This window comes from Athene noctua, chromosome 2 (assembly GCF_965140245.1).
Source record: "Athene noctua chromosome 2, bAthNoc1.hap1.1, whole genome shotgun sequence".
NCBI lineage: Eukaryota > Metazoa > Chordata > Aves > Strigiformes > Strigidae > Athene > Athene noctua.
Genome location: NC_134038.1, coordinates 99,004,228 through 99,031,921, shown reverse-complemented (window position 1 = coordinate 99,031,921; position 27,694 = coordinate 99,004,228). Strand labels below are relative to the sequence as shown.

Below are 27,694 nucleotides of genomic sequence, written 5' to 3'. Positions count from 1 at the left end.
GAAAACCAGGCTTTGCTGGTTCTGCCACTAACAGAGCTCCTTTGGCTGTAGGAGGTTTTTTGGTTTTTTTTCCCCTCATCAGAACAGCATTTATTATAAACAAAACACTTCAATTAGTAGACTCAAAGCTGGAGGAACATATGGATACAGAATTTATCCCACTTGATTCCTCTCCTGGAGCAGGGAAAAGAATTAGATGAAGATGATAAAGTTTGGACTTGGACTCGGAGACCCATTCTCAGCAGAAATAATTAGGCTGGTAGGAAAACTGCTGGGGATAGAAAAAAGTCACAAGCCCCTGAGGTTTCATGTCCTAAACAGGTACTTATTTCTTTGGCTCACTCTGAATATGTATACCAGAGATACCAACACGATTAATGTATTACTTAAAAGGACTAATATACAAAAGCAAATGATTCTTTGCTGTTCCCCCACCTCTTGTTTTGGTAGAATTAATTTGGGCATCCTGAGTAAAAATGATGTCCAGTTTCTCCATCAGTTTGATTTAGCATGACCTCTTCACTGTCAGCAGAGGAATATAAAAGATGGCAATGAACATTTGTATGTAGGAAAATTTACATGGCTGTGGGGCAGGATGCCTGGATGATCAAAAAGAAAAGAAAATATTAAATACTTAAAACACTTTACCATGAAATCGCCTTCTCCCCCTTCCCCCACACTCCCCTCCATGTTAAATCAGGTAGAAAAGTGTGATAATATTAAGGCTTAATCCAATTTAAATAAATTATTTTCTTGTAAATGTTAAAACAATCATTACATGCATCATTTACCCCCTCCTCTGCCCATAGTCTTAAATTATGCTCCATTATATCCAGATGGAAAAAATATGCAGAAATGTTTCTTAAACATCAGAAATTTTGGTTTTGATTATATTCAGAGGTAAAAGTCATTAAAGACTCCTAACAACAACAACAAAATCTTAGAAAGCATTATGGGATTTTGTGTAGCGAACTTAATTAAGAAATTTCTTTGCTAGGTTACCAACAATATTTTATTACAAGCTTAAGGTATAAGATCATTATAGCTCTCTTGTCGTGCTTGGCAGCAAAGAAAGAACACATGCAAAGAACAATCTTGTTCTTACAATTAATTACAAATGTACAAATGAGTGATATATCAGACCCTGTCTACACTGCATAGTCATGCATTTATAACCATTTCACCATACACAGTTATTAAAAAGCATGCTTTGCATCTATAGTAGTTTGATACCACATCACAGCCACGGGTAGTTATGTTTATTCATGCACAGCTACCACCAGCCAGAATTATATGTATGTGTCAGTGTGTTTTAGCAAAATCTGCATCAAATAACCAGTAGTGCAGGTCTCTGCAGCTAGCTTTTTTTTTTTTTTTCAAGCAGACAGGCTGGAAGCCAGAAGCAAGGAGAAGGCAAGCCAGAAATGGGTGACAAAGGACAGGTGGTGACAGACACCAGTCTCCAGCCACTGGCCACTCTTCCTCAGTTGATGTAGTGACAATCACCCAACATGGGACTGCTTAGCAACCCATCCTGTTTATCTCACACATTCTTACTGTCCCAAAACACATCTGCCACAGAAGGGGTGAGGAATTCTCTCCCCACTGGCAACATAAATGGCTGAGGGGGAAACACCTGAGTCCTGAGCACTGGGAAGTCCCTGGCTGCTGGTGGGCCTCATAGTTGGTGGGGGCCCCCACTTGTGGTCTGAGGATTGCTAGTGGAGGAGCCCCGCAAGAACATTTCTGCAGCATAGCACGCAGGACAACGAGCAATGGGACACTGATGAATTTTCTTAAGTACAGAAGTCCATCCTAAATCCTCCTCTCAGAAATCTCAGTTCATCAAGCTGGGTTACTAGATCACAGCAAGGTACCAAGCCTGGGTCTCCAGCAAGGGTGGAATACAGATAGCTACAGAAGAAAGAACAGTTCAAAGGGTGTCCATTTCAAGCCTGAGCCAAGTCACGAACCAACCAGAAATCCCTGCAATGGCTACGAGGACACTGGCACCTACACACACTCATCCCTGTAGACACAGACCTAACTACACATTGCTCAAGGCTTATAATGCTGATCTCACAGGCAGGATTTAAAAATCACCGCTCTGCTACTCTCTCCCCAGGCCAGCAAAGGATATTTTGTTTTAACCTCACGCCTTCAGTTCATGCTTCTCCCTAGGAACATTTGTTTCACTCAGCTGTCCAAAGCCAGTCCTAGCCATGAGACTGAATAACACCAGTCTCACTGAGAAGTGTTTCAACAAACCCAAACCACTGCAGCTCTGAGCATGTAACTTGCCAGACAGTTTTACTGGTTAGAGAGGGAATTCCGGTCTTTGACTCACTGGTAAGTAAGTGTTCCCACGCCGTTTCCTCATCCACACAATTCCCTCATCCTGAACTGTTTGCTAAGAAAGCCTGGGATTATTTGTGTTATGCTCCATGCAGAGAAACTACAACATACAAACATATAATTATATAGTGATGAGATGCTCCAGTTGCAAAAGCCATAAATTCTAAACAAGATTATCTTGGTTTTAAAATTCATCTTCCCTGGTTCACAAGATGAGCCATCTCATGGCCCAGATAGGCAAGATGACATATTATGGTTTAGGTTATGATTACATAAATTACCAGGCACGTACTTACTAAAAGGGCTAGTAGACCTGTTGCCCACACTTTTCATGACAGCTGCAGGTGTCATGTTCTCCTGTCAACTGATGGAAGAATGGTATAGGAACTCAATATGACAAGCATATTTTTCATTTACAGGCAACATTGGCAGTTTGAAAACTTTTAACTAATGAACACAACTGACTGGGTACATGTATGCTGCAAAGCTGGCTAAATCGCCTTGGGTACTAGAGGCAGACTTTCTGCCACTAATTTACCATTGAAGAGAAGCCATCTATGGGCAAAAAATCATACTTTTCAGTGGGATAAATGAGCACATCCAGACCCCTCTTCTTCATCAGCCAGATTGTCAGAGGTACTCAAATTGGCTTGTTCAAAGCTAGCTCTGGTGCTCCTGCAATATAGATCTAACCTTTGCTTTGTTGAAACACAACAGGCAGAGCAACTCCCACCTCACTGTCCTGCCTGTAGAGATGCAGAGCTCAGCTGGAAGAGGGAAGAGAGGAGATGCCAGGATGCGACCCACGGGGCCTGCAGAGCTGCGTGTGTACTTCTGATCCTGGGAAGCAACAACCTGATCAGTACTCTACCCTGCTCTCTTGGCAATACACAGGCTTCAAAAACATGTTTCCATTGTGACCAGATATTCGCTTTAATAAACAAACTTTAATAAAACAAACAATTAAAAAACTAAAAAGCCAGTTCCTCTCAAATAGCATTCCCCACAAGGCAATTACGGAGAACCATTCTCGTGGGCCAGCAAGCAATCTCTTCCCAGGTCAGGCACGGAGCAGGAATGGAGCTCGCCACAGCTGCTGGGCAGGAAGGGCTGGGCCCACCGGGGCTTTGAAATAAAACAAACAGCTTGTTTGGCAGATATCTATTTCTTCATGGACTGGTCAGCAGGAGGCATCATGGAAGCTGGCTGGTGACTTTAGCAAGCCTGCTGCCTTCCTGGTGTGTTGTGTCCACATTAGTGGAGGGGGCAAATCTTAAGCTGTACCCAAATCCCTTAAGAATTATAATGAAATTACCAACACTTCATTGGGCCATCCTTTCTCTGTTGTTGCTGATATTTTAAACCTTATTCAGCTTTTGCCACAGCTCACTCATGCCCAATATCCTTAATCTACAAACACTCCAGGACGATAATTCAGCTTTATTATCCATATTCCCTGGGCTCGCATTTCATAAACTATAAGCACACTCATGAAAGAATGATTCCTAAAATAGCCAGGCATGTACATTTCCACCCTCTCTTCAGGAAAGCAGTTCAAAACCATAGGTCCTACAGGTCCTTGTAACACTTAAAATTGCTAACCCAAACCTCTTGATAGCAGCAGGCAATATCTTCAGAAACAGCTGGGGTTTTATCTTAGTCTCTCACACCAAGCTACTACATACAATCAACCGTGTTTATATAGGCACTGCAGTGACAGAAGACATAGCATGAACCAAGCAGAGCACAAATTCCAGTTCCCATCAGCAGAAAACTTTAAAAATGTGCATTCAAAGCCAGCACATATTACAAATTCAATAAAAACAACAGAGACCACCACTGGAGTTATTATGACTGGCTATCACAAACAAGAAAGAAACATACCCAAGTTTTTGGGCAACAAAAGCTATTACTAAGAACAAGCAAATTGTTCTCATAGTTTATTTCCTACACTCTGCTCTTTGCTTAATCATTTCAGGGCCTCGTCTCTGTGCAATGCTGGGGTACCTCAAAAACTGATCAAAAATCAAAAGGAGCTGGAAGCATCCAGCACCCTACAGGATCAGGCTTTATCTATGCTGTTATTAAACACTGAATTGTCCGATGAGCTTCCTTATGGCTACAACAATAATTTGCTGGTTTTGCCCTTTCAGTAGGAGCCGTCACTATGTGTGTTACTTGATTATTTATAAACATGACCTTTTATTACAAAACACAGCCTCCACTGTGCTCAAAATTAATTGTACTTGGCTGTAACACAAATGATGTTTCAAATGTGTGAAATTTATGGTCAGTTACAATGCAAAGCGATGGCTAAACTTTGGCTAGTAAATTGGACACCAGCAGCGCTGCCCCTGCCAGCACTGGAGCTGAGCTCAAGGCCTGATTCACCACTTTTCCACACTACTCATCAGCTGGAACCATCTCTGGACAACTAAACTGGAGTTTTCTTCCAACAGGAAAACTGAGTGTGTCCTATGCTTGAGAAGAGCATCATTACTACCTCTCAAGATGGGCTCCAGCATACTACATCTCTTCTCAGAGCTATATGTACTCTCTCTTTGCAAATTAAGCCACCTCAAACAGTTGCAATAAGTCCTAGAAAGGCCTCGATGCCACCTGTTGCTAAGGCAAATGGTCCTGCCAACGCTGAGCTGATGTGCAGACAGGAAAGACAGACATGCAAATGGTAGGTTTGTGGGGTGGCACAGGCTGTAGAAAGTCTCTAGAGCCTCCAGTCCACCCTGGAGCATAAAAAACTGTGCTACCTCTTCCCTTCCTCCCCCCAAATCACCAGACAAGTTCTACAGTGAAGATAGCCCTTGCCGCTTTCTGGCTACCTATCCCCTGCGCTTCCCCAGTCCTTTTTTCTTCTCACAACCTCTTTGGCTCTCTGAACGCACTCCAGCCCCACTCTCCACCTTTCCCTCTCAACTCTCCCCCCCCCCTTTCCCATGCCTCTTGCCAACAGTGAAATACTGGCAAGGCAATCATCTTTTCCTCCCCTGCTGCAGCCCTGCTCCATGCTTCTTCTGACCATGCTGGGCTCCCTGTGGTGCCATGTCCTGGCCACTTACGCACACTCTGCAGCATATCATGCCAGTTTGGGCAGGCCTGCCATTTTATAAAGGGAAGGGCAGAGGTGGCCATGAAGAGATCCTCCCTTTGTCCATCTATCCAACATTGTCCTCCGATCACAACCTAGACTGCGCTGGTCCCATGAGCCTGATCTTCTGTGTAGCTCAGTGTAAGCACGACTCTCTTTGTAAGGCTGGAGTGGGAAGAGAAGAGGGAGGAAAAAACATAAACTTTTGAATGTGCAAAGAGAAGGAAGGAGGAGGAAGAAAGGTAGAATGGAGCATTTATCTCAGTCCCCTCTTCTACCCACTAAGGCACACCCCTGTTCCCCTTCTTCCATGTAGAGCTTTTATTTAAGTGTAAAAGCATCTTACTTCAATTTAATGAACTGGTTAAAATTACCAACTCAACTAAAATAGTTCACATATATGCAAAATAACAGTTTGCACAGCAACTTGCACTGAAAGAAAAAACAGAAGTTCATACCAATTTGATCATTTTCGTTCAAGCGTGTGTGCTTTCAAGGGTTTCATTCAAGCTTGTGTGCCCCAAGGGTTACTGTCCCACAGTCCTATTTCTCAACAGATGCAGGGCAACTAAGCAAACTGCAGTAAATGCTGAACAATGTGGCAAGGACAAGCACCCTTACATTACCAGCTGTAAAACTCAGTGAAATAAAATGCAAAGAAAAGAAAAGCTGACATAGTACTAAATTCAGCAAAGACAGACAAAGAGCCAAATGAAGAGATACCACTTTTTTTGCAGTTCTTGCACCAAGATGATCATGACTGTCCACAAGCGCTATGTTTTCATCAGTTCTATGAGCTGAAGGAATATTAGCCCCATTTTACAGATTATGAGGTAGTCAGAAATTAAGATCTGAAGAGTCTCAAAGTACTTAAACCCCATTTCTTGCTAGTTTGAGTGTTCAAAGGTTAGAGCTTCCAGCAACCTTTGGTGTAGATGCACACGTGTAGTCCTAAGAGAACCCATAAAATGAGGAACACAATGCAAGAGCTACAACAGGAACACTTTAGCAACCACAGACATATTTATTTCCCCATCTCCTCTTCTACATTTTCAAGTGGGGGAACAAAGTATCCTGCACACTAGGAGATTCGGATCAAAGAGCTATGATGGTCACAAGTCACAACTCATCACCCACCTGACAACTGTAGCTATTTAGGTACAAATTAGTAGTGCTGACCTGGCCACTATTAAAAGATTGATGAAAATGGCATCACACTCCTTGGCAGAGAATCAACTTCTCCAAAGCAACATTCAGCTGCCTTAACAATGAGATTATGTCTTCCCTTCTTGCATTCAGAGGAACACAGGAGGGTAAGAGTTCAACAAACAACACTCTCCTTCAGCATGCACTCTAATTCATCCCCAGAGCAGACTCGTTTAATAAACTGAATAAAAACCAATCATCTCATGGAGGGCAGAAAGGAAGGTATGCAATCTATTTTAAGATTATTACAAAGCAATATATAGATGTATGGATGGAATTAAGATTGCATAAGCATTTCCTAATTCTGGCATTTTGTAACTTTTGAGTGCTTAATTTAGCCAGTTTAATATCCTTTCACTCTGACCATCTGTGTAGTGTCTGTCTGCACGTGTATGTAAGGCTGCCTCAAGGATCCTGGAGATGCTAGACATAGTGTCTCAATTGCCCAGAGGACTTTAAATCACATGCGTAAATCTACGCTGCACGAATCCATGTGCATGGATTACACTTACTGTGCATGGGATACAGAATCTGCTACACGTGTAAAGCTTAACTGCATGATGGCAGCTGCCTGTTGGGAAACCCTCAGGCCCAGATGCAGAGACACCACCTTGCGTGTACACCAGTTTACTATGTTGCATGGTCATTATGTTTGCATTCTATGTATCTATTTAACAAACATGTTAAATATATGCATAAATGTATGCAAGTAAAAAAAGGTTGTGGGGAAGTGGCCAAACTGACTGCCAGCAACTGGCTACTTATATCTCTATGTCCCTGAGGGAACACATAAAAGGAAGTTCTACTTCCCTCTTCTGCAAGGGATTCATTCACAGCAGCAGCCTCTTAGATATGTATTGTAACTCTATCTTTAATATTCTACTCCAATATTACAGTAACGTGCTATGGGACTTTTAAGACCAGTGCAAAACAATTAGGTAGAATATGAATACAGGGAAGATAGCATGTAAAATGTGACAGAAAGAGGCAGGGAAAACTCAAATTAGGGGATGTGGAAACCAGAATGTCGGGTCTAGACATCAATTCAAGGCAGGCGCAAGGTATCTATAGGCAGAGGCCCCTCTCTGATGGTCTCCAAATCTCCTTCTTACATGCTACAAGAAAGAGTCAGATGCCTGTGGTAAAGTTCTGTCTTCTCAAACAAAATGTGCTATACATAAATGGTGTCATCATTCGTAGCACAAAAAGCTGATCTGTAGGAACAGGTCTGGATTTTACAAACCTGGGCATCTACTTTTATAGTTTCTTTATGCACTTCACCAAGTTTCTAGGTAGCCATTCAAACCTCTAAAAATGAGAATTCCCATCCATTACTCTATCTCCACAGTTAGCCAGCCTGGTTCTAGGGCTAGAACAAGTTCTGCATCCCATGGCACAAAGCTACCAACCCACTCCCACCCTCATACTTCTCAGTGTACAAAAAACTTTTGCCTTTATCTACACAAGAGATTAGATCTCAGAATTCAAAGTTGCATCCCTTTCAGATACAGAAGACCTGTTCAGTGCTCGAGAACTTAATCTTGCCTTTTCTTAGGCAGGCATAATTCAGGTTGAGGAAAAGGTATCCAGAAATTATTTTTATGAACTGGTAAGCAGCCATCTGTCCACAATCACAGCCTGCCCCCAAGACAAGGCTCTTTTATGGCGCAACTCGTCTGGCATCATGCCCTTTGTTTGCTGACTGGTGAATTATGGCTCACGAATTCACCCCATGTTCTTTCTGCCTTCCCCATACTGCTTGTGCCTATTGTCTTATCTGTTTGACCAAAAAGAAGAAACAACAATAAAAAACCTGAAATGGTTATGCTTTGCTTTATAGTAGATCCTCATTTTCCTTATGAACTAAATATTCTTTTTCATTTATTTGTTTTCACCACCAACCATACCAGGACCTTCCCCATTAGCTTACTGAAAACCTTGCCCCAGAACTCTGAGGACACCACAAACCATTTTGCATATGCATCTGCCTTCCAAGTTTAGAAGTGTCAAAAGCAGTAGTCCCTGATTAAAAAAAAAAAGAAGTGCAGTGATATGAAAGTCAGCTATGATGAATGTTCCTTTCCTATAACCTCAAAGGGATTTTATCTGCATTGAGATGTGAAGTAGGCAAGTATTATGAAAGCTCCAGTAGCTGGAGAGGTATCACCAAGTTTCCTTCTTAATGAAGCTTCCTCTCACTTTTCATTGGAAACATGTAATAGATTATTTTATGTGCTAGGAAGTGACTGTATTTCACCTCTTGCTCAGAGATAGCTGCATCTAGGATGTTTAATGCATATTGCATAAATGCATTATGTGTTATTCTCATGCAAAGAAATAATCTAAAATATAATCACCCTCCCACCCAAAAAAAACATCAAAGCTTTTTGAACAATAGTATCATATGTCAGACCACTGAGCCTGTTCTGACCTTTGTGAATTGTTGGAAAGGTTGACACTGGACAGTGATAAAAACTAACTGTAGAACACCTAAATCCAGTCTGGGGGCTCCTTTATAAATCTGTGTAATCCCTTGTAAAAGGATTACATACAATGAAAAAATGAATCAGGTGGAAACAGGGAAACTTCACCATGCTAACTTTAGTCACTTCTCAAACATTTTAAAGGCACAATACAGTTGGAAGCGGCCAGGATGAAACTCACTATCAAATTAAAAAAAAAGTGATTGAATGTAATGGCAAACACTGACATCAGTAGCAGTTAACATGTGATACTAACTGCTATTGTATTAGCATGTAATTAATTTTGTAAACCAGTTGAGTTTCAGTATTTAAAAGGTCAGCCTCCAAAATGCACACAAGCTAGAACTGAAAGGCAAGATCTACCGCAGATACATGATAAGCTGCATGTACATAATACGATGCTCTGTATAACAGGACACAAATGTAAATAGAGTCACGGATCTATGGAAAAGGTTTCTCCCACCTAGTCTCAAAGAGAAAATTCATTACTTTGCACTGACAGTAAGCTCTTGTTCAACATATGGCACAAAAGCCCGTAGCAAACATAGCAACACCGAGTCTTAAGAACACTCAGGAAGTAATCTCCAAAGCGAGGGGGAGAAACAGTTGGTTTTGCTACCTTATGTTATTTGAGAAGAGCAGGTAGGTTTGCTACAAGAATCTTTTGCTCAATTGTTGACTTAGAAATACATGAATGACTATCTTTGTCTCTTCTGGCTTTCCAAAATGTCTTCTGGAGAGAGAGAGAGTCACAGACTCATCATTAACTGAAGAAAGCTCAAGACAAAAGTGTTTTCTTCCAACTATGTTCTTAGACCTTCAAGCTACATAAACACCATAATAAAAATAAGCGAGGGCAGAAAGTTCAACAGTTCTACAAGAAACGTACGTATTTCCAATCTGAAGGAACAAAAAAAGTCTCTCTTTGGAATTATACTTAGAAATAATGTATATTTTCCTACAAGAGATCTAAAGGAAAGGCTTTTAAAGATTAAGTTAATCACAAGTAGTATTACTATAAAAGCTTGATGTTGGATGAAGACAAGCACGGATAATTTTTTTCCACTTTTTTATTAAATGGGGCTAGGAAAAAAAGCCCTAAAATGATTAGTAGTAAGCATGAAGGGAAAACTAAAAAATTATGAGATATCTTGATTTTTTCCATTTAGTGTCTTGGACATGATTTGCATCCTATTTCTAGGGTATGCTCTATGCTCACTTATTTATGTAAGTCAGGAAGGATGGCCTCATGGTTAAGACAGAAGGCTAGGAACCAGTGAGAGAGTTTCTGGGGAGTCCTGGGTCTCCTGCTCTCCAGCCACTCAACAGCCTTACACAAAAGTTTTCACTCCTATGGAGCAGAGGTAATACTCTCCTGAAGGGATGTGAACATATAAACTGCATCTGGAAGACAGGGTAAAGTGTTACATCAATGTAGGCATTAGCATGGGGGTATGTCACCTCATAGTTTGTGGTGAGTTGTATAGAAAAGCACAGACGGCCACCGAGTACGGCGATACCTCACCAGGGAAATCGCTCCTTTCCCCCTACTCCTGAAAGAGATGTAATCCACCATTAAAGAACAGTTGTGTTGTCGCTGGAGACGCACCTTCCACTTTCGCGCCCAGTTTCCTGCTTTTTTGTAACTGGAAAAAATAAATCGAGTACTTGAACTTGAGGGGTTTGCATTGCCACCAGGCTTCCAAGCCCCACGAGCGCCCAGCTGGCGGTTCAGCCGACCCCAGCCCCGCCACCCAGGCCCCCTCGGTCCTTCAGCCTCTCGGGGAAACTCCTGGGGAACTCCCGGGCTCCCCGCGGCGTGCCCTACCTGCCGCGGAGCCGGCGATTTAAAAGCCTACATCCACACAAAAAGGTTACATTCTGCGGAGCGCCGGACCACTGGCCCGGCCCGGCCGCCCGGGGCCTGCGGGGCAGCGCAGCGCGGCGGCGTGAGGGAGGGAGGAGGCGCGACCTCAGGATACCTTTGAGACACACCGAGCGAGGCTCGCACAGCCCAGCCCGGCCCGGCAGCCTGTCCTGAGCTGACACCGCCCGCCCAGCAGGCAGGCAGGCAGGCGGGCGGGCAGAGCAGGCAGCTCCGCGGCCGAGCCCGCCGCCGGCCGCCTCCTCGGCGGCGCAGCCCACAGACACGAAGTTTCGTGCCGCCGCTTCCCAGCCCAACCCAGACACATTAATCCCCGCGCTCTGCCGGCAGGCTCCCGCGGCGCCTGCCAGCCTCCCCGCTCCCTGTCAGCGAGGTTCCCAGTAAACTTCCCCCTCTCTCTCCTCCTCCCCCTCCGCCCGCCGCGCCGCGCCGCGCCAACCGTCCCCTCCCCCGGGCGGCGGCACCGACACCCCACAAGGCCCGATCGCCCCTCACACAGGCCCGAGCGCCGCGGGGGGGTGCGCTGGGGAGGGGGACACACAAGCAGGAGGGGGAAACCAAGGGAGAGAGGCGGGGGGGAGGAAAGGACGATGGTGGCGAAGGGGGTTCCTCGCGCAGCGGCCAATGGGCGGCGGGCAGGCGGGCGCGCGCGGCCCGCCGGGAGGTGTAGTTCCCCGCCGTCGCCATTTTGTGGCGAGGGAACTACAACTTTCCCGTGAGCGAGGACAATTCTCGGGCCCTGCGCGGAGCCCCGCCGGCGAGGCCAGGTGCTGCCAGCGCGGCGGGCTCCGGTGCGTGCCCGAGCCGGGGGAGGCGAGGCGCGGCGGGGCGCAGGGACGGAGCGGAAGGAGAAGCCCCCGGCAGACGGGAGGAGAGAGGCGGCTGCGGGGCGGGGAGGGGGGCAGGGCAGGGCGACCGAGCGTGCTGCGCGGTGAGGGACCGTCGCCAAACTCCCCGCTCGGGTTGCGGCGCAGGGCGAGTGGCGACCTTGGCTGCCGGGTGGGCGCGCTTAAATGCCAAAAAAAAAAGAGGTGGGAGGAGGGGTGCGGGAGGGAGAAGGGAAGCGTGTGACGCTTGACCCGCATGAAGTGCGCAGCGAGGCCTGTTGCATGCGTTGAACGCAGCGCGGGCCGGGCGTTGCGGCTCCTGTCCCGGTTGGGAGTTCAGGCCAGGCCCTAAGCGGTGTATGTATGTATGTGTGTGTGTGTGTGTGCGTGCGTGCGCGTGTGCCCGTGTGTGTATATATATATACACACACGCGCGCACACACACACGCAGACATATATATTTAAAAAAAAAAAAAAAAAAAAAAGAGCCAGGTCCATTTAAAGTTGCTGCCGGAGAGCTGTTCTCATTGGTTAGGGGGGAGCTGGAGGAGCGGAGACACACACGGTGCGTGCAGCCCTCGCTGCCGCCGCCGCCGCCGCTGCTGCTGCCGCTGCCGCCGCCGGAGCCGCCGCCGCCGGAGCCGCCGCCGCTGCTGGAGTTGTCTCTGCCGCTTTCCCTGCTGCAGCGGCACAAACGTGACTTCCAACGTTTTGATTATTTATCTTCTCCTTTCGGCCCCTTTCCTTCTCCAAGATGTAACTACAGCTCTGACACTAAGGACCTGCAGATCGCTTAGGTGGCTTGAGAAAGAGAAAAGGGGATATCAAGGGCGTCGTTTTTTTGTGTTTAGGGGATAATTTTCCATTATAATGTTTCACTAAAGTGATTTTTTTTGTTTGTTTCCTTCGCATTCGTCTTTTTTTTTTTTTTTTTTTTTTTCGTCCCCCATTCCTCGGATTTATTGCTAGGAGAATCACATTGTGAGGAAAGAAAGTCGGATTACAAGATACCACTACAAACAACCCCCTCCCCCCAGGATTTTTTCGGTATTTTTTTTTTTTTTAAAATTGTCGCGGCTTTAATTCATGAAGCAATTGTCCCCTTTTGCAATCAGAATTTGGATACCAGAATGAGCAAAGAAAGACCCAAGAGGAATATAATTCAAAAGAAATACGTAAGTGGTCATAACATATATCGTTTGACTCCCAATTTTAGGAAATGGCAGCGAATGTCAAGTTTATAGCTAATCCTGCAGCTACAAGGCTTTCGAAACAAATGTGATACTGGATTTTATTTTTTTGCGTTGTGGTGGGGGAGTTTCAGAGGCCCTTTTTAACGGGGAAACCTTCTACCCAGTTTGGTTATAAAACCAGATTTGTGTAGCGATTCCTCCAGTGAATAAATGTATTGACCTCAAATGACACAATCATAATCTAGTTTTAGATGAAAGGCGAGGAGCTTGGGGGGCTGCCGCGGTAATGTCACGAAGCTGCCTTTTCAAGCGCTTGTATTAATATTGCGCTTTTGCATGCGAAAGGAGGTATTTTTTGACGATCTGCGTGTGTATGTCCCCGTCTGGTGAAGCGGCGGCGGCGGCGGTTGCTGAAGCCCTTTAAGTTGAAGCCGAGTGTGTCTGGTTATGGCGAGCTCGTTTCTCGCACCACCACATCCCATCTCCTGTGCGCGATCGTCTTCTCCTCTGCCTTGCGATAGAAACCGAACCAGCCGGGGATCGCGTTACCGGGAACGCTTTCCTCGGGATTGACTTGAATAATGGGGAAAATGGCTCGCTACAGTTTTAAAATAATTCATTATGATGGCTCGAAAATTTGGGCTAATCCAGTGCAGCTCGGGCTGTATTTCTGCCTCCCTTTATTCAACCGCTTAACCAATCCCTTGTAATTGTCTAATCCTTTAAACATATAAATGTGGATGGATAGTTGGATTTTTGTTCGTGCTCCAGTTACGTTTTGATTGGCATAGGGGAGTTTTTCATTACGTTTGGAAAAACTGAGGGGAATTTACCAAATACGCAGTAGAGCGAATAATGATTTTTATCTGCACGTTTTAAAAAAAAATTCTTCGTTTTGTTGGGGTGGTGGTGGTGGAAGATATAAATCCATGCTTTCGGCTGTGTTTGATACGAGGCTTTAAAAGTTGTAGTTTATGTCGCGCCTGTCGTTTGTGCCGATTTTTTTCAGCGAGGGGTGTTTCTTGGCAGGGAGGGTGACCTTCGGGACACTTTCTCTCGCTATTATATAGATTTGGTAAAAACTGCAGTTGACTCCAGCTGACTGCCGCTATCGATTGCCCGCCCCGCTGAAACGCAGGCCGGGGGGGTGGTGGGCTGCGCGCTATTTCGGAGCTGCCCCCCCCCCGAAATTTCCGAATTAAAATACATCCGCATTGCAGAGGAGCGGGGAGCCCGGGGCCGGCGAGTTTAAAGTGTTGCATCGAAACGGGAACGGCGGGTGGAAAGTCTGGCGGAACACGCGAGGCGTCCACGTTTCCCAGGCAGGCAGACAAAAGCGGGGCGGGTGTGTGTGTAGGAAACCGCGGTGTTATTAATTAAGGGGGGTGGTGGTGGTGAAGGGGGTGTGTGTGAGATCGCCCCAAACCGCTGCTCTCGCGGGGGCGAACAATGCGGCGCCGCTCCCGCACCGCCGGGCAGGGGGTGAGAGGGGCTCCCGCCGGCCCCGCGCCCCGGGGGAAGGTAGGAGGGACGGGAGCGAGCGCGGCGGGGCGGGCGATGTGTGCCGAGCACTCCCCGGTTCCAACTTCGCGGTGGCGCTTTTTTTTTTTTTTTAACGCCCCCTCCCCCCTCCTCGTCCCCCCCCACCCCCCCTTTTTTTTTAATTTTCGGCAGGGGGCGGGGGCGCGGGCGGCGGTGCCGGCGGGGCGCGCTGGCAGCGGCGGCAGCAACAGGTTGCCGGGGCTGTGACGGGAGCCCGCGGGCCGCCGGCCACGCCGCCGCCCGGCCAGGTTCGCCCTGCTCCCGTGACGTCACAAAGGGAAGGGCCTGCGCGCCGTGGAATCTTCGTCTCCTCGGCCCCCCCCGCCCCGCTTCGCGCGCCCCCCCCGCCCCCGCCGTGACGTCAGAGCCGAGGCGGGGCGGGGGCGGGGGGAGGCCCCGGGGCAGCGCGCGGCGGCGGCGGCGCCGCGGGAGGGGGCGGGGGAGGGAGGGAGCGGCCCGGCCCCGGGCCAGGTGAGCAGGTGCGGGGCCGCCCGGCCCGGTCCTGCCCGGCCCTGCCCTGCCGGTTTCGGGGTGGGAGGTTGGTCGGTCGGTCGGTCAACGCGCCGCCCCGAGCGGAGGGGAGGGCCGGTCACGTCGCCCTGGCGGTGGCGGAGGCGTGGGGACGCGGCGTGGTGACACGCGTGGCACGTTTCCTCCTGCCCGTGACCTTCGGGCGCTGCGGCAGCCCGGCGGAGCACGCCAGGCCTTGGCCGCCGCCTCCTCCGCCTCGCCGGTGCCGGCCGGGCCTTTTGTTGTCCGCCTGCGCGGCTGCAGGTGTGAGCGCCCGCCCCGGGTCGGGGCCGCCACCGCGTCCCGGCATCCGCGGGGGCCGCTCGTCCCCGGGTCGGGGGCCTTGAGCACAAACACCCCACCCCCCCCCTCCCCGCCCTGTCAGGCTGCGCCCCGCCGGTGGCACCCCGTGGCCCTGAGGCAGGCCTCTCCGGCCCGGGCGCCCCGGCACCGCCGCAGGTGACCCGGGAGAGGCAGCGGGGAAAGCCGGCAGCGGCTGAGGCAGGCCTCGCCTCCCCGGCCTCCCTGCCCCGCTGCCGGGCCGCAGTGGAACAATGGCCTGCCGGGGTGTCGGGCCCTGCCGCGGGGCCGCCGGTGTTCCCGGCCCCGGGGCGAGGGCCGCGCCGGGGGTGATGCTCTGTCGTGGAGAGCGAGGGCCCAGCCGAGTGACCCCAGGTGCACAGGCCCCGAGCGTGGCTGCGGTGGCCCCGCTCCTCGCATCGCTGCGGGTTGTCGTATCGGGAGTGGAGCCTGTTGAGGCTGCTGCTTTTCGGCGTTTGCGAAATGAATTCTGAAAACAAAAAGGTGGTGAGAACAATGGAGTAAAGCCTGTGCCTTGTGGGCTGTCATGGCAGGGCTTGGCTCTCTGCTCCCGTGTAAGTGGTCGCAATTAAAAGTTCTCTTAAACTTTGAGAGTGTTATCTTTTGCGACTGATAACCCAGGAACGGGGAAATCCGGGTATGCATCTTTTTTTTTTTTTTTCCCCTGTGCTTTAAAAACGCTATCACTTAATTTTTAAAAGAACTATGGCTGACTCATACAAATCTTTCTTCTCACTTTACCCTCCTCCTTCTCAAACATCTTTACATATCAAATATTGCCTTTTGGCTCAAGCCTCAGAAAACTGACAGCTTTGTAAAGCATCAGCCGAGAAGCCAGACTGCATTCAGTATGCGCTTGGAATTAATAGTTCTTAAATGAAAAGCTTTGAAGTCTTAAGCGTAATTTCACAGGTGCATTTTTCTGCCTGTTTTTGTGATGCTGAATAGCAAATCTTCTGTTCTCGCTGGTTTAGGTCTCAGAGTATCAGACCTGGATTACTCTCTTAAAATACCTGCACAGTAGTTCTGCCACGGTAGCAGATGGCAAATGATAATTAAGGAGTAATGTCACTGCTGTCACCTCGTGTGATTTGTTTCCTCGTGGTTGCAGAAGTAAAAGTGCTGTAGTCTGCCATGAGGTGACACGCTTCACCTACAGACGGCCTGGTAAGCCCCTCAGACAGAGGGCCTGCAAGGCCTGTCCAGGATTAGCCTGCTACAGACATCCGAGGAGAGCTCCTGTGAGTAATGCAGCCTTTGAAAAAATGCTCTCTACTTGGGCATGCTTGAAGCAGGCTCAGGGACTTTTGGGGGGGCATGGTAACCACGCAGCACCACCTCCTCTTGAGTAAAGGACGTTTGTGTGGCCCTTGGCACCCCAGGGCTTCTGCCCAACCCTCCTGCCTTCCTTTTTTTCTCTGTGGGAGTTTTCTCATTTCTCTCCCACAGCCCCACAACTGACAGCATGCTTTAGTTTGACCACTTCCTACAAGAAATAATGTGAATACACCAGTGGCAGCAGAGGTATTCAGTGTACATTGCATCTTATTTCACATAACCTTTCGGAGCTTTCTTGCTCTGGGTCTTTCTTAGGCTTGCAGTAACAATTCCAGCAGCATAGTGTGCTCAACTATGACTCTTTTTCTGTATGTATAACTTTAGCTAACGGTGTAAGGATGCTAGCTGTGCTTGAGATCTGAGTTTGAGTTCCTCTTAACCTCCTCCTGGTCTCTTGAGACTACAACATTAAGTTGTAAGTGGCTATATGATAGCATGTAACTAGAAACTAGTAATTAAAATCCCCCTTTTTTTTTTTTTTTCCTAAGGAATACTTGCTTTTTGCTATCAACAAATGCTTTGCCCTGAGATAATAATGGACTCCTGCTCACTCAGGTGCACCGTGAGCCGGGAGTCCAAGAGCCAGCAGTCTCTGTAAGATGCTGTCCAGAGTGAATAATAATGAATCAAGGCCCCTGTGAAGAGTTTCTAATGTTCATTAAGCACTTTCACCTTCTCTTATGAGGCCTACTAAGCCAGTATTAAAAATATATTACCCCTTCTTTTTCTGTAGATGTAAAATAATAGCCAATGTTATGCATATGCTAAAGTGTGGTATAAACGTCAGCTGATTCTGTAAGGCAGTAGCATTCCCTCCATTTTATTGTTTGATGAAACAGAAAGAAGTTTAAATTACTTGCCTGAAGCTACATACTGTAACAGTGGCAGAGATGGAACTAATCTATATTTCTGCAGCCTTGTCCAATATTCTATCCTGTAGCTTACAGGCTTTTGCTATGAGGCATAGCATCTGCTATACAGGGACTACTTTATGCAGTTCAGTTACTTTCTTCAAGATTTTCCCCCTCCCTGTTATGGTCTGGACTGTTAGATTAACAGTGCATTTTTAACATAATAAAATAAAAGAGGTATTTCAGTATGGGCACTTGATTTCTTTTGAGTGATGATCATACCCTGCAGCTGATAGAGACCAGTTGATACTGTGATGACTCAGCTGTGGGTGTATTACATAAAGTAGGTCAATTTTAAAATCTCATAGTGTGAAGCTAAAGAGACTCCAGATTTAAAATTTATATTTTGTTTATACACATTGTTGATATTTCCTGGTTTGAACATAACTGAAAGTTCTTGAGGGGGAGGGAAATGTTTTTTGGGGTTGATCTGAGGGATTGTTTTTGGCCATTTATATCATACAGTGACTGAATTCAATGAACTTGAACTTGGGGAGGGAGAGGAAACACCAGCTGCTTTCGTTTCTAAAGTTTCCAGTTTGCAGCACTCCAGTGAAAGGGAGGCTTAAAGGTAATTTTAAAGTACGAAAAGGAAAAGCAGAGACAACTTACTACTTTTTATTACAAGCACCCAGCTTTTTTTGTGATTTAGCAGATGTGGAATTTGCAGAGGAATACATGCATTGCTGCGAAATCCAAATTTGCATTTAAAACATTCTGTTTTTTTCCCCCCTCTAGTCCTTTGCATGGCTTTCTTCCCAACTATAAATGTAAACCAAGTGTAAATGATGCATTGTTTGCCTTAGTGGGCAGACAGTCTGAAAACAATAGTGCTGATGGATTTGACTGCCTCTGTGTAAGATTAATGGGACATTAACTTTCAAGTCTAATGATGCAAATTTCAGCGTTGCCAAACCTGAGCTTCCCTTAAATGTTTCCTGATGCCCATGGCCCTAAATGTCCCTATGCTATGGGCCAAAACTTCAGTTGACAGTTTTTACAATCTAGCTCTTCACCGGCAGCACAAAGCCCCTTAACCTCTTGTTGTGACTTTAACGGAAAGGGTAAAATATACCTGGAGTTTAACGTCCAAATGAATGATGGGGTATAGTGTGCATACTAAATTTTATATTTAGTACCATTTTTTATTTAAAGCATTTTTAAGTGGTAGGAAGCCACCAGGAAACTTAAAAGCTGCAAATCGCTTGTAAAATTCAGGTCTAGTATGTGAGGAGTACTTGGCGCTGAAATTCAGATACAGGAAATAATACGCTTGCCAAAATGTATTTGGTGTTCTCTTAGATCTTTGATGGGTTGGTTGTTTTGCTGGCTCATTACTACTGGGAATATTGGATGTGATCCTTCTTGGTTTTTAACGGGCAGGTTTTATTTGGGAACTCTTGGTTTTCATTTGTAGGGGTGGGTTTATTTCAGTCAGTCACAAAAACGTTTTCTCAATGAATCAGTAGGTAGAAGGTTTAAAACCATTTGCCATTTCACTTGCTCGGGTTTCACACTTTCCCTCGTGTAATGACATCCTGTTCTGATGTTGTTCCTTCAGTAGTCTGGCAGAGGCCTGGTATTTCCAGTGGTGGGCTGTGGGAAAGGAATAAACCCTTTAATTATAGCAGTGAGGGCTTGCTTGAAAATATGCTTAGCTCTCTTCCCCTCCACGTGTGTTTTCTTTTTGTCCGTCGCTTCCTTATGCGGATGAAGGGACCAAAGCTGTAAAGTGCTGCTGTTCAACTTGCCCTGCAAGCGTGGCCACGATCAGTGGCAAAGCTGAGCGGTGGCTGAGAACATTGCCGTGCTGGATGCCGTGTCTCTAGGCTCTCAGCTAGAGATCACAGCTCCCTGGTCTGCAAGCAGACGGATGATGTGAGTGTGCCCCATCTGCTCCTGTGCGAAGTTTATCGGTTTAAATTTATGTGGCTGCAGAAGGCTGTTTGGAGTGACCAGCTTGGCTGAGCACGAAGCAAGGGAAAAATGCTCAGGTGGAAATCATCATTCCACCAGTTCACATAGGGAAGAGCGGCATCTGAAACTGCTTCAGTATTTCTGCGGCAAACGTCTCATCCTGGACTGTCACGTCATAAACTGTATCCTGTATTTTTATCTGCGGGAGCAAAATCCTTTTACGCCCAGTTAAAGAATTGGGCATAGAAATGGGATTGTGAGATTAAAACAATGCACCACAAACAAAATGTGAAGCCAATACTAAGGTCTCCGTACACTTTCTGCATCTAGGTCAGGCCTGTGGAGCGAGAGTAGTTTGTGGTCAGGTTGGGTTTAGTGCCTGTAGGATTGTTACAGTGCAGTCAGACATTTTGACACTGCTAAAACCGGTTTAGCAAAAATGTGACGATGCCCCCAGAAGAGTTTATAATTGCATCACTTGAGGGGCATGGCTTAATCCTTTCAAAATGTCTCTTCTCTAACATAGAATCTGCTTGGTCTGTCCTACTTGAGTTTTTGCAGTCTTTTCTGCCAGGTTCTTCCCTTGATTTGCTCTACAAAAAGGCAGCTTTGGATCTGTGGCTGTTACTATATTGCTTTTACTTCCTAAAGGCTAGAAAAAATGCAAATAATAAGAATCAAGTCGAGAAACTGTGGCCTGCTGTGGTATTCACGTCCCTGTGCTCTGCTTTCACTTCTTTGAGCTTGCCTTGCTGGTCTGACATCTTTTGGATGACGTGATGGTTGCAGGAGATGAGCATGTTTTGGCACACACACGCTATGATGACTGGCTAACGATATTTATAAAGTTCAAAAATAAACCATGGGAGCTCATTCTGACATAATCTACTAATCTTAGTTTTGCACTTTGATACTGTGTTGTCTGAGCCAAGTTAGGATAACTATATATTGCAAGCAATTCATTTTTAGCTTTGCTTGCAGATTAATGTTGAAGCAATGCGTGCTTTTAAATTAAGAATGATGGGAGTGAATTTGGAGAAATTATTGGCTCTTTCAACAGTATGCATATGGAAATCAGCTCTGTGTCTATTTTAAAAACAGGTTTATTTGAGTGGGTAGAGATACATGTTCCCCAATATTTCTGGACAATGCTGTGTACTGGCATTTTGACTTGATGGTTTTTTCCTTCACTGCCCGCAAGAACAGGATGGTCTTCTCTGCTCTTCCTATGGGAAGGACTTTCTTTTCTCTTTGAGGATTGCGTTTTATTTTCTTCTGGATAGAAGAAATAAAAAAGAAAAGATAAAAAAAATTTGCTATTGCTTCGGGTAAACTTTAGTCTCGTTCTAGGCATCTGGCTAGATGCGTTTTGAGGAGTCCAACCAAGACAGTAAGCTTTAGAGGCTCCTCAGTGACAGGAATTCAGTTTCCTGTAGGCCATGACAACTCCATTTAAACAACGAATAACAATTTTCTAGCTGCATTTGGGAATGGCCTGCATTTTTAAGAAATACAGAGAGGAACTTGCAGATGTAAGACAAGTGAATTGCAATGTACAATTTTTTTTTGAGGTTGCTACTAATAAAGTGGACAGAAACCATGAGTCTTGGACAAGAGTCTGTCCAGGGTCTCACTCTTTGAGATGCTTATCAATATTTTTATTAGTTGTCATATTTAGCATATAATTTGCTGTGCTGTTTTAAAACTGTGAGTCTTTGTGCCCCAAAAGTACATAGCCTAGAAATTGCATTTAGACTTCTAAGTTGCTGCAGGCTACCACCATATGTTTATAGTTTTTTTCTTTTTATAAGGTGCCTGTTAGGCAGATTAAGAGTGATTTAGAGAAGGGATATGTTTCCTTCTTTCTCGCCTTTTTTATTTCATGGATATTACTTTCAGCCAGTTTGTCCCACAGAGTTCTTTTTGGTACATCAAAGTTGTAAGCCAAATCTCTCAGCTGCAGTGTGCATGCTAAAAACCCCGTAACACAAATTTCCAACCCTGCACGTATGCCAGATCAATTAACTTCTTAACTCAACTCGAGCTGAAAAAAAATAGAACTGCTTCTGTTTTGGTTTCAGCCCTACAAAACTTGGTCTAGACTTTTGAATTTACAAAACTCAAAGCCAAACAAAAAGAAGGTTTTCTGTAATTGTTTGTAAAATTGACTGAAAACTAAGTTGGTGTTGTACGTGGTTCCTTTTTGGGTGATGTTCCAAACCACCAGCCTTAATGTGAGTGTTTTTCACGGAAGGATGACATAGATGGATGCCTGAGTTGTGGTTTTCTGATTGACAGTCTCTTTTTTCCCCCCTCTCAGAGAGTAGTGATAGTGATGAAAATTCTCATGGCCTATTGCCATCATGCAGACTGGCTTTCTGAGACCAGGGAACATCCCTTTCAGTTTTGGGATATAAAGCAGAAGTTAATGTGTTAGAATAGTATTTCCTCTAATCATTTATTAAAAGCTGTACTACACTCAAGTAAGATTGTAAGATGGTAGTCTTTTAGCTGCTGAGGCCTTTATCTTAAGTTTGAAAAGCTTTTACCAATGTTACTTTTTTTGTAGTTATTCAATATATAATGGGGACACAGTAATACCACTTTGTAAGACAAGAGGCTTCGTGTTACTTAAAAGCTGGAGCTACAGCATGTTACAGTAACTGTAACTTGTGAATTATTTATAACTTGGAATAAATAATAGTTGTTCTAATGGCAAATAATTTTGAAGCTGGCTTTTTCTTTTTTTCAAATCTGTCTGTGATGCCTTGAACCAATAAAAACTACAAAAATAAGAAGTAGCCATCGAGAGAAGCTGTCCTGTCCTGTTCTACTGTCCCCTTCTTCCTATTTCTGATGGGAATGTCCAGTGTGTAGCTTTTGTGTTTTGCCTTCAGTAACAACGTTGTGAATGTGGAGACCAGTAAGCTGCCTAATGCCGTGTTTCTATGATCATTTTAAGCCTGCACTGCACTGAAAGGAGTGGTTTAACTTTCCTCTGGCTGCCTGTTTCCCCTCTCTAGGCCAGCATGTGTACCAGGTGATAACTCTCACTGCAGATTGGGGACTTTCCAGGTTAAAACTGAATGACAAAATATAGTTGATGTTTAATGTGAATTTATTTAATATTGCAGTTTGTGATGTAGCTATAAAAATACTTGGTTTTGGGAAAGTGTTGCAGGGGCACAAAATGAAGCAGCAAGGGAGGGGTTGGATTGCTTCTGTTAGCAATAGTGTGAGCTTAAATGGGCTGTGAAATCATGACTAAATAGGAGTCAAGATATATGTTTTATTTCCTAGCAAACAAAATTAGCTGTCCTTGTCTCTTCTAAGGGTTGCTCATGCATGGATTTTGCTGTACTGTCCTACTGCTGGAAGCATGGTGAATATTAAATAAGGCTGAAATGAAGTTAGGCCACGCAGGTGAAAATGAAGCTGGAGGTGTTTGTGCCTGTAGTCATGGTAGTGCCATAATAATTTCCAATGTGTTCAAATATGTTAGAAGAGGATTAAAAATGTGCAACTGTTTGTTACATGTTGTGCTTGCTTAGATAGGATTTGAACAATTTTAATCTTAAACAAGAGAAAAAAAAAAGGGGGGGGGAATTAAGATAGCTGTGCTACTGGAAGCCGAGTTCCACTGCTAAATGTGGTAGAAGTACTCTTTTTAATTCAACAGCCACATGCACCCACCCCACAATACAAGAGGTCCACCATGGAAGTGAAGCCAGTGTACCATTCTACTTTCTACAAGGACCTGGTTACAGAAGGGAGTTCCTCCAGAAATTTCCTATTACTTTGTCTTATCTTGTACTACTGAAGAGTAAGTTCAGATAGCTTCTCTTGTTAAAACCACTCATGTCTATTGAATATGTAAGCAAACTGAAGTGCTGATGCATTTTTGCCCCAAGTTCCCAAGTAGTGTGAGAAGGCCAAACCATGTCAAATCAAGAAGCTACAAAAAACAAGGTTTCCTTTAATTATAGGAACATCAGGATGTGGCATCACATGCCTTTTTCTCAGCATTGAAGCCAGCAGCGGTGACCCTACTGATCTTTCCTTCATGGTATAGTGCTTTGGCCGTATCAATACAATTAAAATGCTGCATGTGAAATTGGATCACTGATATTATCAGGCTTCAAAGTAGTTATGCCAATTCTCTCCTTTCTTCTCTCACCTCATCTTTAAATGGTTTGGTTTCAGTGTAAGCCTGCAAAGACATTTTAGTGACACAGTTAAGGAAACAGTGGGGTACAAGGACTCTTTGGCTTTGCTGCGGATTAGAAAGACATATGGAACTGCATCCTCAGTTTCAACCCTGCAAGGCGCTGTAGCACGTGCCTGTCTCAAATGTATGAATACTCTTACTGACGTCAATTGAAGTACTTGGAGCCTTGTGAGTTAAGCACATGCCGAAGTGCTTTTCAGGGCTCGAGATTTTGCCGTTCCTGTGTAAGAGTGTGTGCAAGTATTCGTAAGCAGGAATGTTAGTTTTCTAAGAGGGTGATAGCCATTTAATGGTTTTAATAGCTTTACTAGACGTAGTCCTGCCTGGTTTTTTTTTTCTGTATTTATTTTTCTTTTTGCTTTTCCAGAGCTTTCTCTTAATATTTTATTTAAATGCAGTAACTGTTCTTTTTCTTTCCTTAGTCTTCTCTTCATTGTAGTGTGTATGTGTGCACAGTACTGGCATTTTTTACAGTTCACATCCCCCCCCCCCCCCCCTTCCCCGACTTGCTTTCCAGTCCCATGCTTTTTCTCTCATTTCTGTGTTTCCCTGGTTGGGCTCCTCTATCCATGTTGTCCCTGTCTGAAGAAGTTAGCTCTTGCGAAGCTGCTGGCATCTCTTTCGCAAGAAAGTGAAACGGACTAATGTCGTAGTATTATTTTCTTTTTCTGAAGGCCAGAGGGGAAGATGAGGAAAGGTTCCTGCAGGTCATTTTGGGGGCAGCTCCATAGGAAATACTTTGGAAGGAGAGGGATTGCACCGTTGCTACTTGTCTCTTAAGCCTGCATGCAGAATTTGAGTGTTGGTTGTAGAAAGTACTGGCTGTGTACTTACGTTATGCAATGCTCAGCAAATTGTTAATGCTCAAATACTGTGGAGGAAAAGTAGAACATGGCCCTGCTCATCCCTTTTTACAGTCCTTTTATGAACTTTTGGGAAATCAAATCCTGCTGATGCGAGCATTCAGGAAAAGCTAGTTTCATAATTCACATACATTAAAGGCTTTTTTTTTTGTACAACATTAATATTCATGCTCTTTCAGTCAAGAGCAGCATTATGTGACATGACTGACCAGTCATAAAAACCAGTGCTTAGATTCCATTATTGAAAGGATCTCTGCAGTCTCCATTTGAGTATGACCTTCCAGAATAACTAAGGTGGTCAGATTTCTTTCAGGCTGGGCGGCAGACCAGGTATAATGATTTCTGGGCCCTGTTGCTTTGGAGAGCAGGAACATAATTTTCAGCATAAATATGTTAAGAAAAGTATGGTCTCTTAAAGGCTTCTGAGTAATATAATTTCTTTATATCATACTTAGTATTTCATTATGCTACTACTTCAGCTATCTCCTATGAAAGCTGGTGGTCTATCATGCAGAAGAAGGAAATGTGTTTATGATGTAGGTGATAATGTTTTTTCCCTTCACAAGCGTCTTTTCTTATATTATTGTTGATTCCTCTTCTTTTTGTGGTGTCATTTTATGACTCTTGCAGTTAGGGATGCAGTGAAATGAATTCCCTGTGGGCATTTTGGAAATTACTGGTTCACTAATTTGGATGGAGGAGACTGAAGGAATAAACTATTTCCTTTTTTTTGCTAACTTCTCTCAGATCCTATCAGGAGCAAATCTGTCATTTTTTCCCCTTACAGACAGTCTCTCTCTTAATGCATTAACCCCTGGTCTACTCATGCCTGATGACTGGTCAGTCCATTCCTGCTAGGCTCTGCCTACTGGCCCAGATGGGATCAGGAATGGTGTTCCCGCATGCACGCCTCTCTGCACATGTCCTGCTTACCCCTCTGGAGTAGCGTTGAGTTGACCACAGGGATTCCCTGGCAAAGTGGTCAGAAGCTTTTTAGCTTTTTGGAAGATTTTTTCCTGGATATGCCTTTGCTTCTTTCTTTCCTTTCTGTCCTTCCCGTGTCCCTGTTCACCTTGCATAACCATGAGTAGGTATGTGATACTGACTGAGGGACTGCCTGGTTATCAGTTCTACAGAATTTGTCTCCATCACATGAGCTCTTTTCAGAGGTGTTTCAAAGTGTTGTCAATTTATTGCCTACACGCTACAAGCATGACTGCAGCTGCATCTGCGGCTTTGTCAGGGAAGCAGGAGTGTGCTCAGCTCTGGAGAGCTAACCTGCCCTCCGGCACAGTTTGTGAAACCAAGTTTAGTATAATGTGAGAAAAATGGCCAGGATCTGTATCCGTGGTTGGAGTCCTGCTCATGTGGAGTATGGCTTGCCCAGAATTCCCGGTTAGGTCCTACCACTATTCCTGTTAGCTGCCTTGGCAATATTTCTGCTGCTTTTACTTTCGTGTTCTCCCTCAGCATTGTGTCGTGGTCATGCCTTCAGAAGATCAGCTACAGCTTGGGTGACGGGCAGGATATCTTAGGAGGGAAGTGCTTTTTTGTATTGTACAATGGAAGAATGTACATGAGCACACTACTGTTGTCTTTGGAAGAAGATTTTGAAGACATCTGTTCAGGCATGCTTTTGAAGGTGTTCTGAAATTTGCTCTTGACTATCCTCTGTACAGGTGATTTATCACTGTTCTTCTGTTCCCGTGGAGCAGTAAATCACACCTGGGCTGAAAGGTTATCCTTTTTCCATAAAAGGCTTCATACTTTTTTACCACTTCTTCCTTTATTCTACACTCTCCAAATATCCAGGTATTATTTTTTCCCACCAGCAAAGATCCAGTATTTTAATCAGGAACCCACATGTTACAAAGCTGAAGCAACATAGTGTAGCACTTCAGCTTTGAAAACTCATTCCTCTGTGGAAGAATGACATTGAGATATTTCCAGCTGATTTCCAAATTTCCAATCCACTGACTTTCTCAGTGATTAGATCACCTTCTTCAATAAAAGCAAGAATCTGCAGCTGATCTGAGGGAGTTAATACATAGTTTAATTTCAACACACATGCATAATGTTAAGCCCATGCATAAACTAGTCTAGTTAAGGAGAAGAACAAAGTAATAGGTGTTCTCTTGAGGCAACCCTTTGAAACAAGAAGTAATGTCTTATAAATTTTTAAGCACGTAAGAAAGAAGATTGAATAGTTGGCATTATTTGAGACAAAAGACTGTAAGAACAATTCTAAGACTGTCTAACTGACCTACTGTTCAACTTAGAAACTAGGACAACATCTAGTAAGGGAAATCTCTGGTTATCAGGGCTCCTAATCCTGCCATAGATAAGAGAATATAAAACTGTCAAAACCAGGGTTTTAAATCTGCATCTCCCGGGTTGCTGTCATTTGCATGGTTGGTTTTGTGTTTGTTGGGGTTTTTTTGGGTTTTTTTGGGTTTTTTTTTAATTTGTTTAGTTGATTGTTAGTTGTGCAGGCAGTCCGTAGAGAGAAACCAAGACTATTTCCACAATGACATAACCTTCAGGTTCTTGGAAGGTGCAAGTGTCTGCTCTCAGGGTTACCAATAGTAAAATGTTAGTTGTCTTCTTACATTCATGTGTTTCATACTTTGTTCGTGCCATGGCATGAGAAAGTTCTCTGGAGCAAGGAGAACTCTTTGCTATACAGCCTAATTTCATGCTATTTTCCAGTGACTGGCTTGTCTAATGTCTAAGTAAATTTTCTCAGCTCTTCTGTGTTGACGAGGTCATAATCTCCATGTTTTTTCTGTAGAAGACTCCCGTGTCTGGCTCTTCTGGACTAGATTGAAGAGCTGCTTTATTGTCACTTTGGAAAAGTACCTCCGCCCACATTTTCTCAGCACAGCCAGTTTTCTTGTTATTGTCAGTTTAACTTTCTGGTGTGGAGGACCATTGCAGATATTACTAGGGCTTAATAAACAACCTACCTTTGGATGACTATTACTGTTGTGATAAAAATGATACAACGTT

The 27,694-nt window shown here is 44.9% G+C and overlaps 1 protein-coding gene across 1 annotated transcript in view; it reads left to right on the top strand.

The window, feature by feature from the left end:
* The first annotated feature begins 12,227 nt into the window (after positions 1–12,227).
* JARID2 (jumonji and AT-rich interaction domain containing 2) overlaps positions 12,228–27,694 on the top strand; it is a 225,390-nt gene continuing 209,923 nt past the window's right edge. The window contains exon 1 of the mRNA XM_074899720.1: positions 12,228–13,037. Within this exon, the coding sequence (XP_074755821.1) occupies positions 12,993–13,037 (45 nt within the window). The 5' untranslated portion in view covers positions 12,228–12,992. The remainder of the gene's footprint in view (positions 13,038–27,694) is intronic.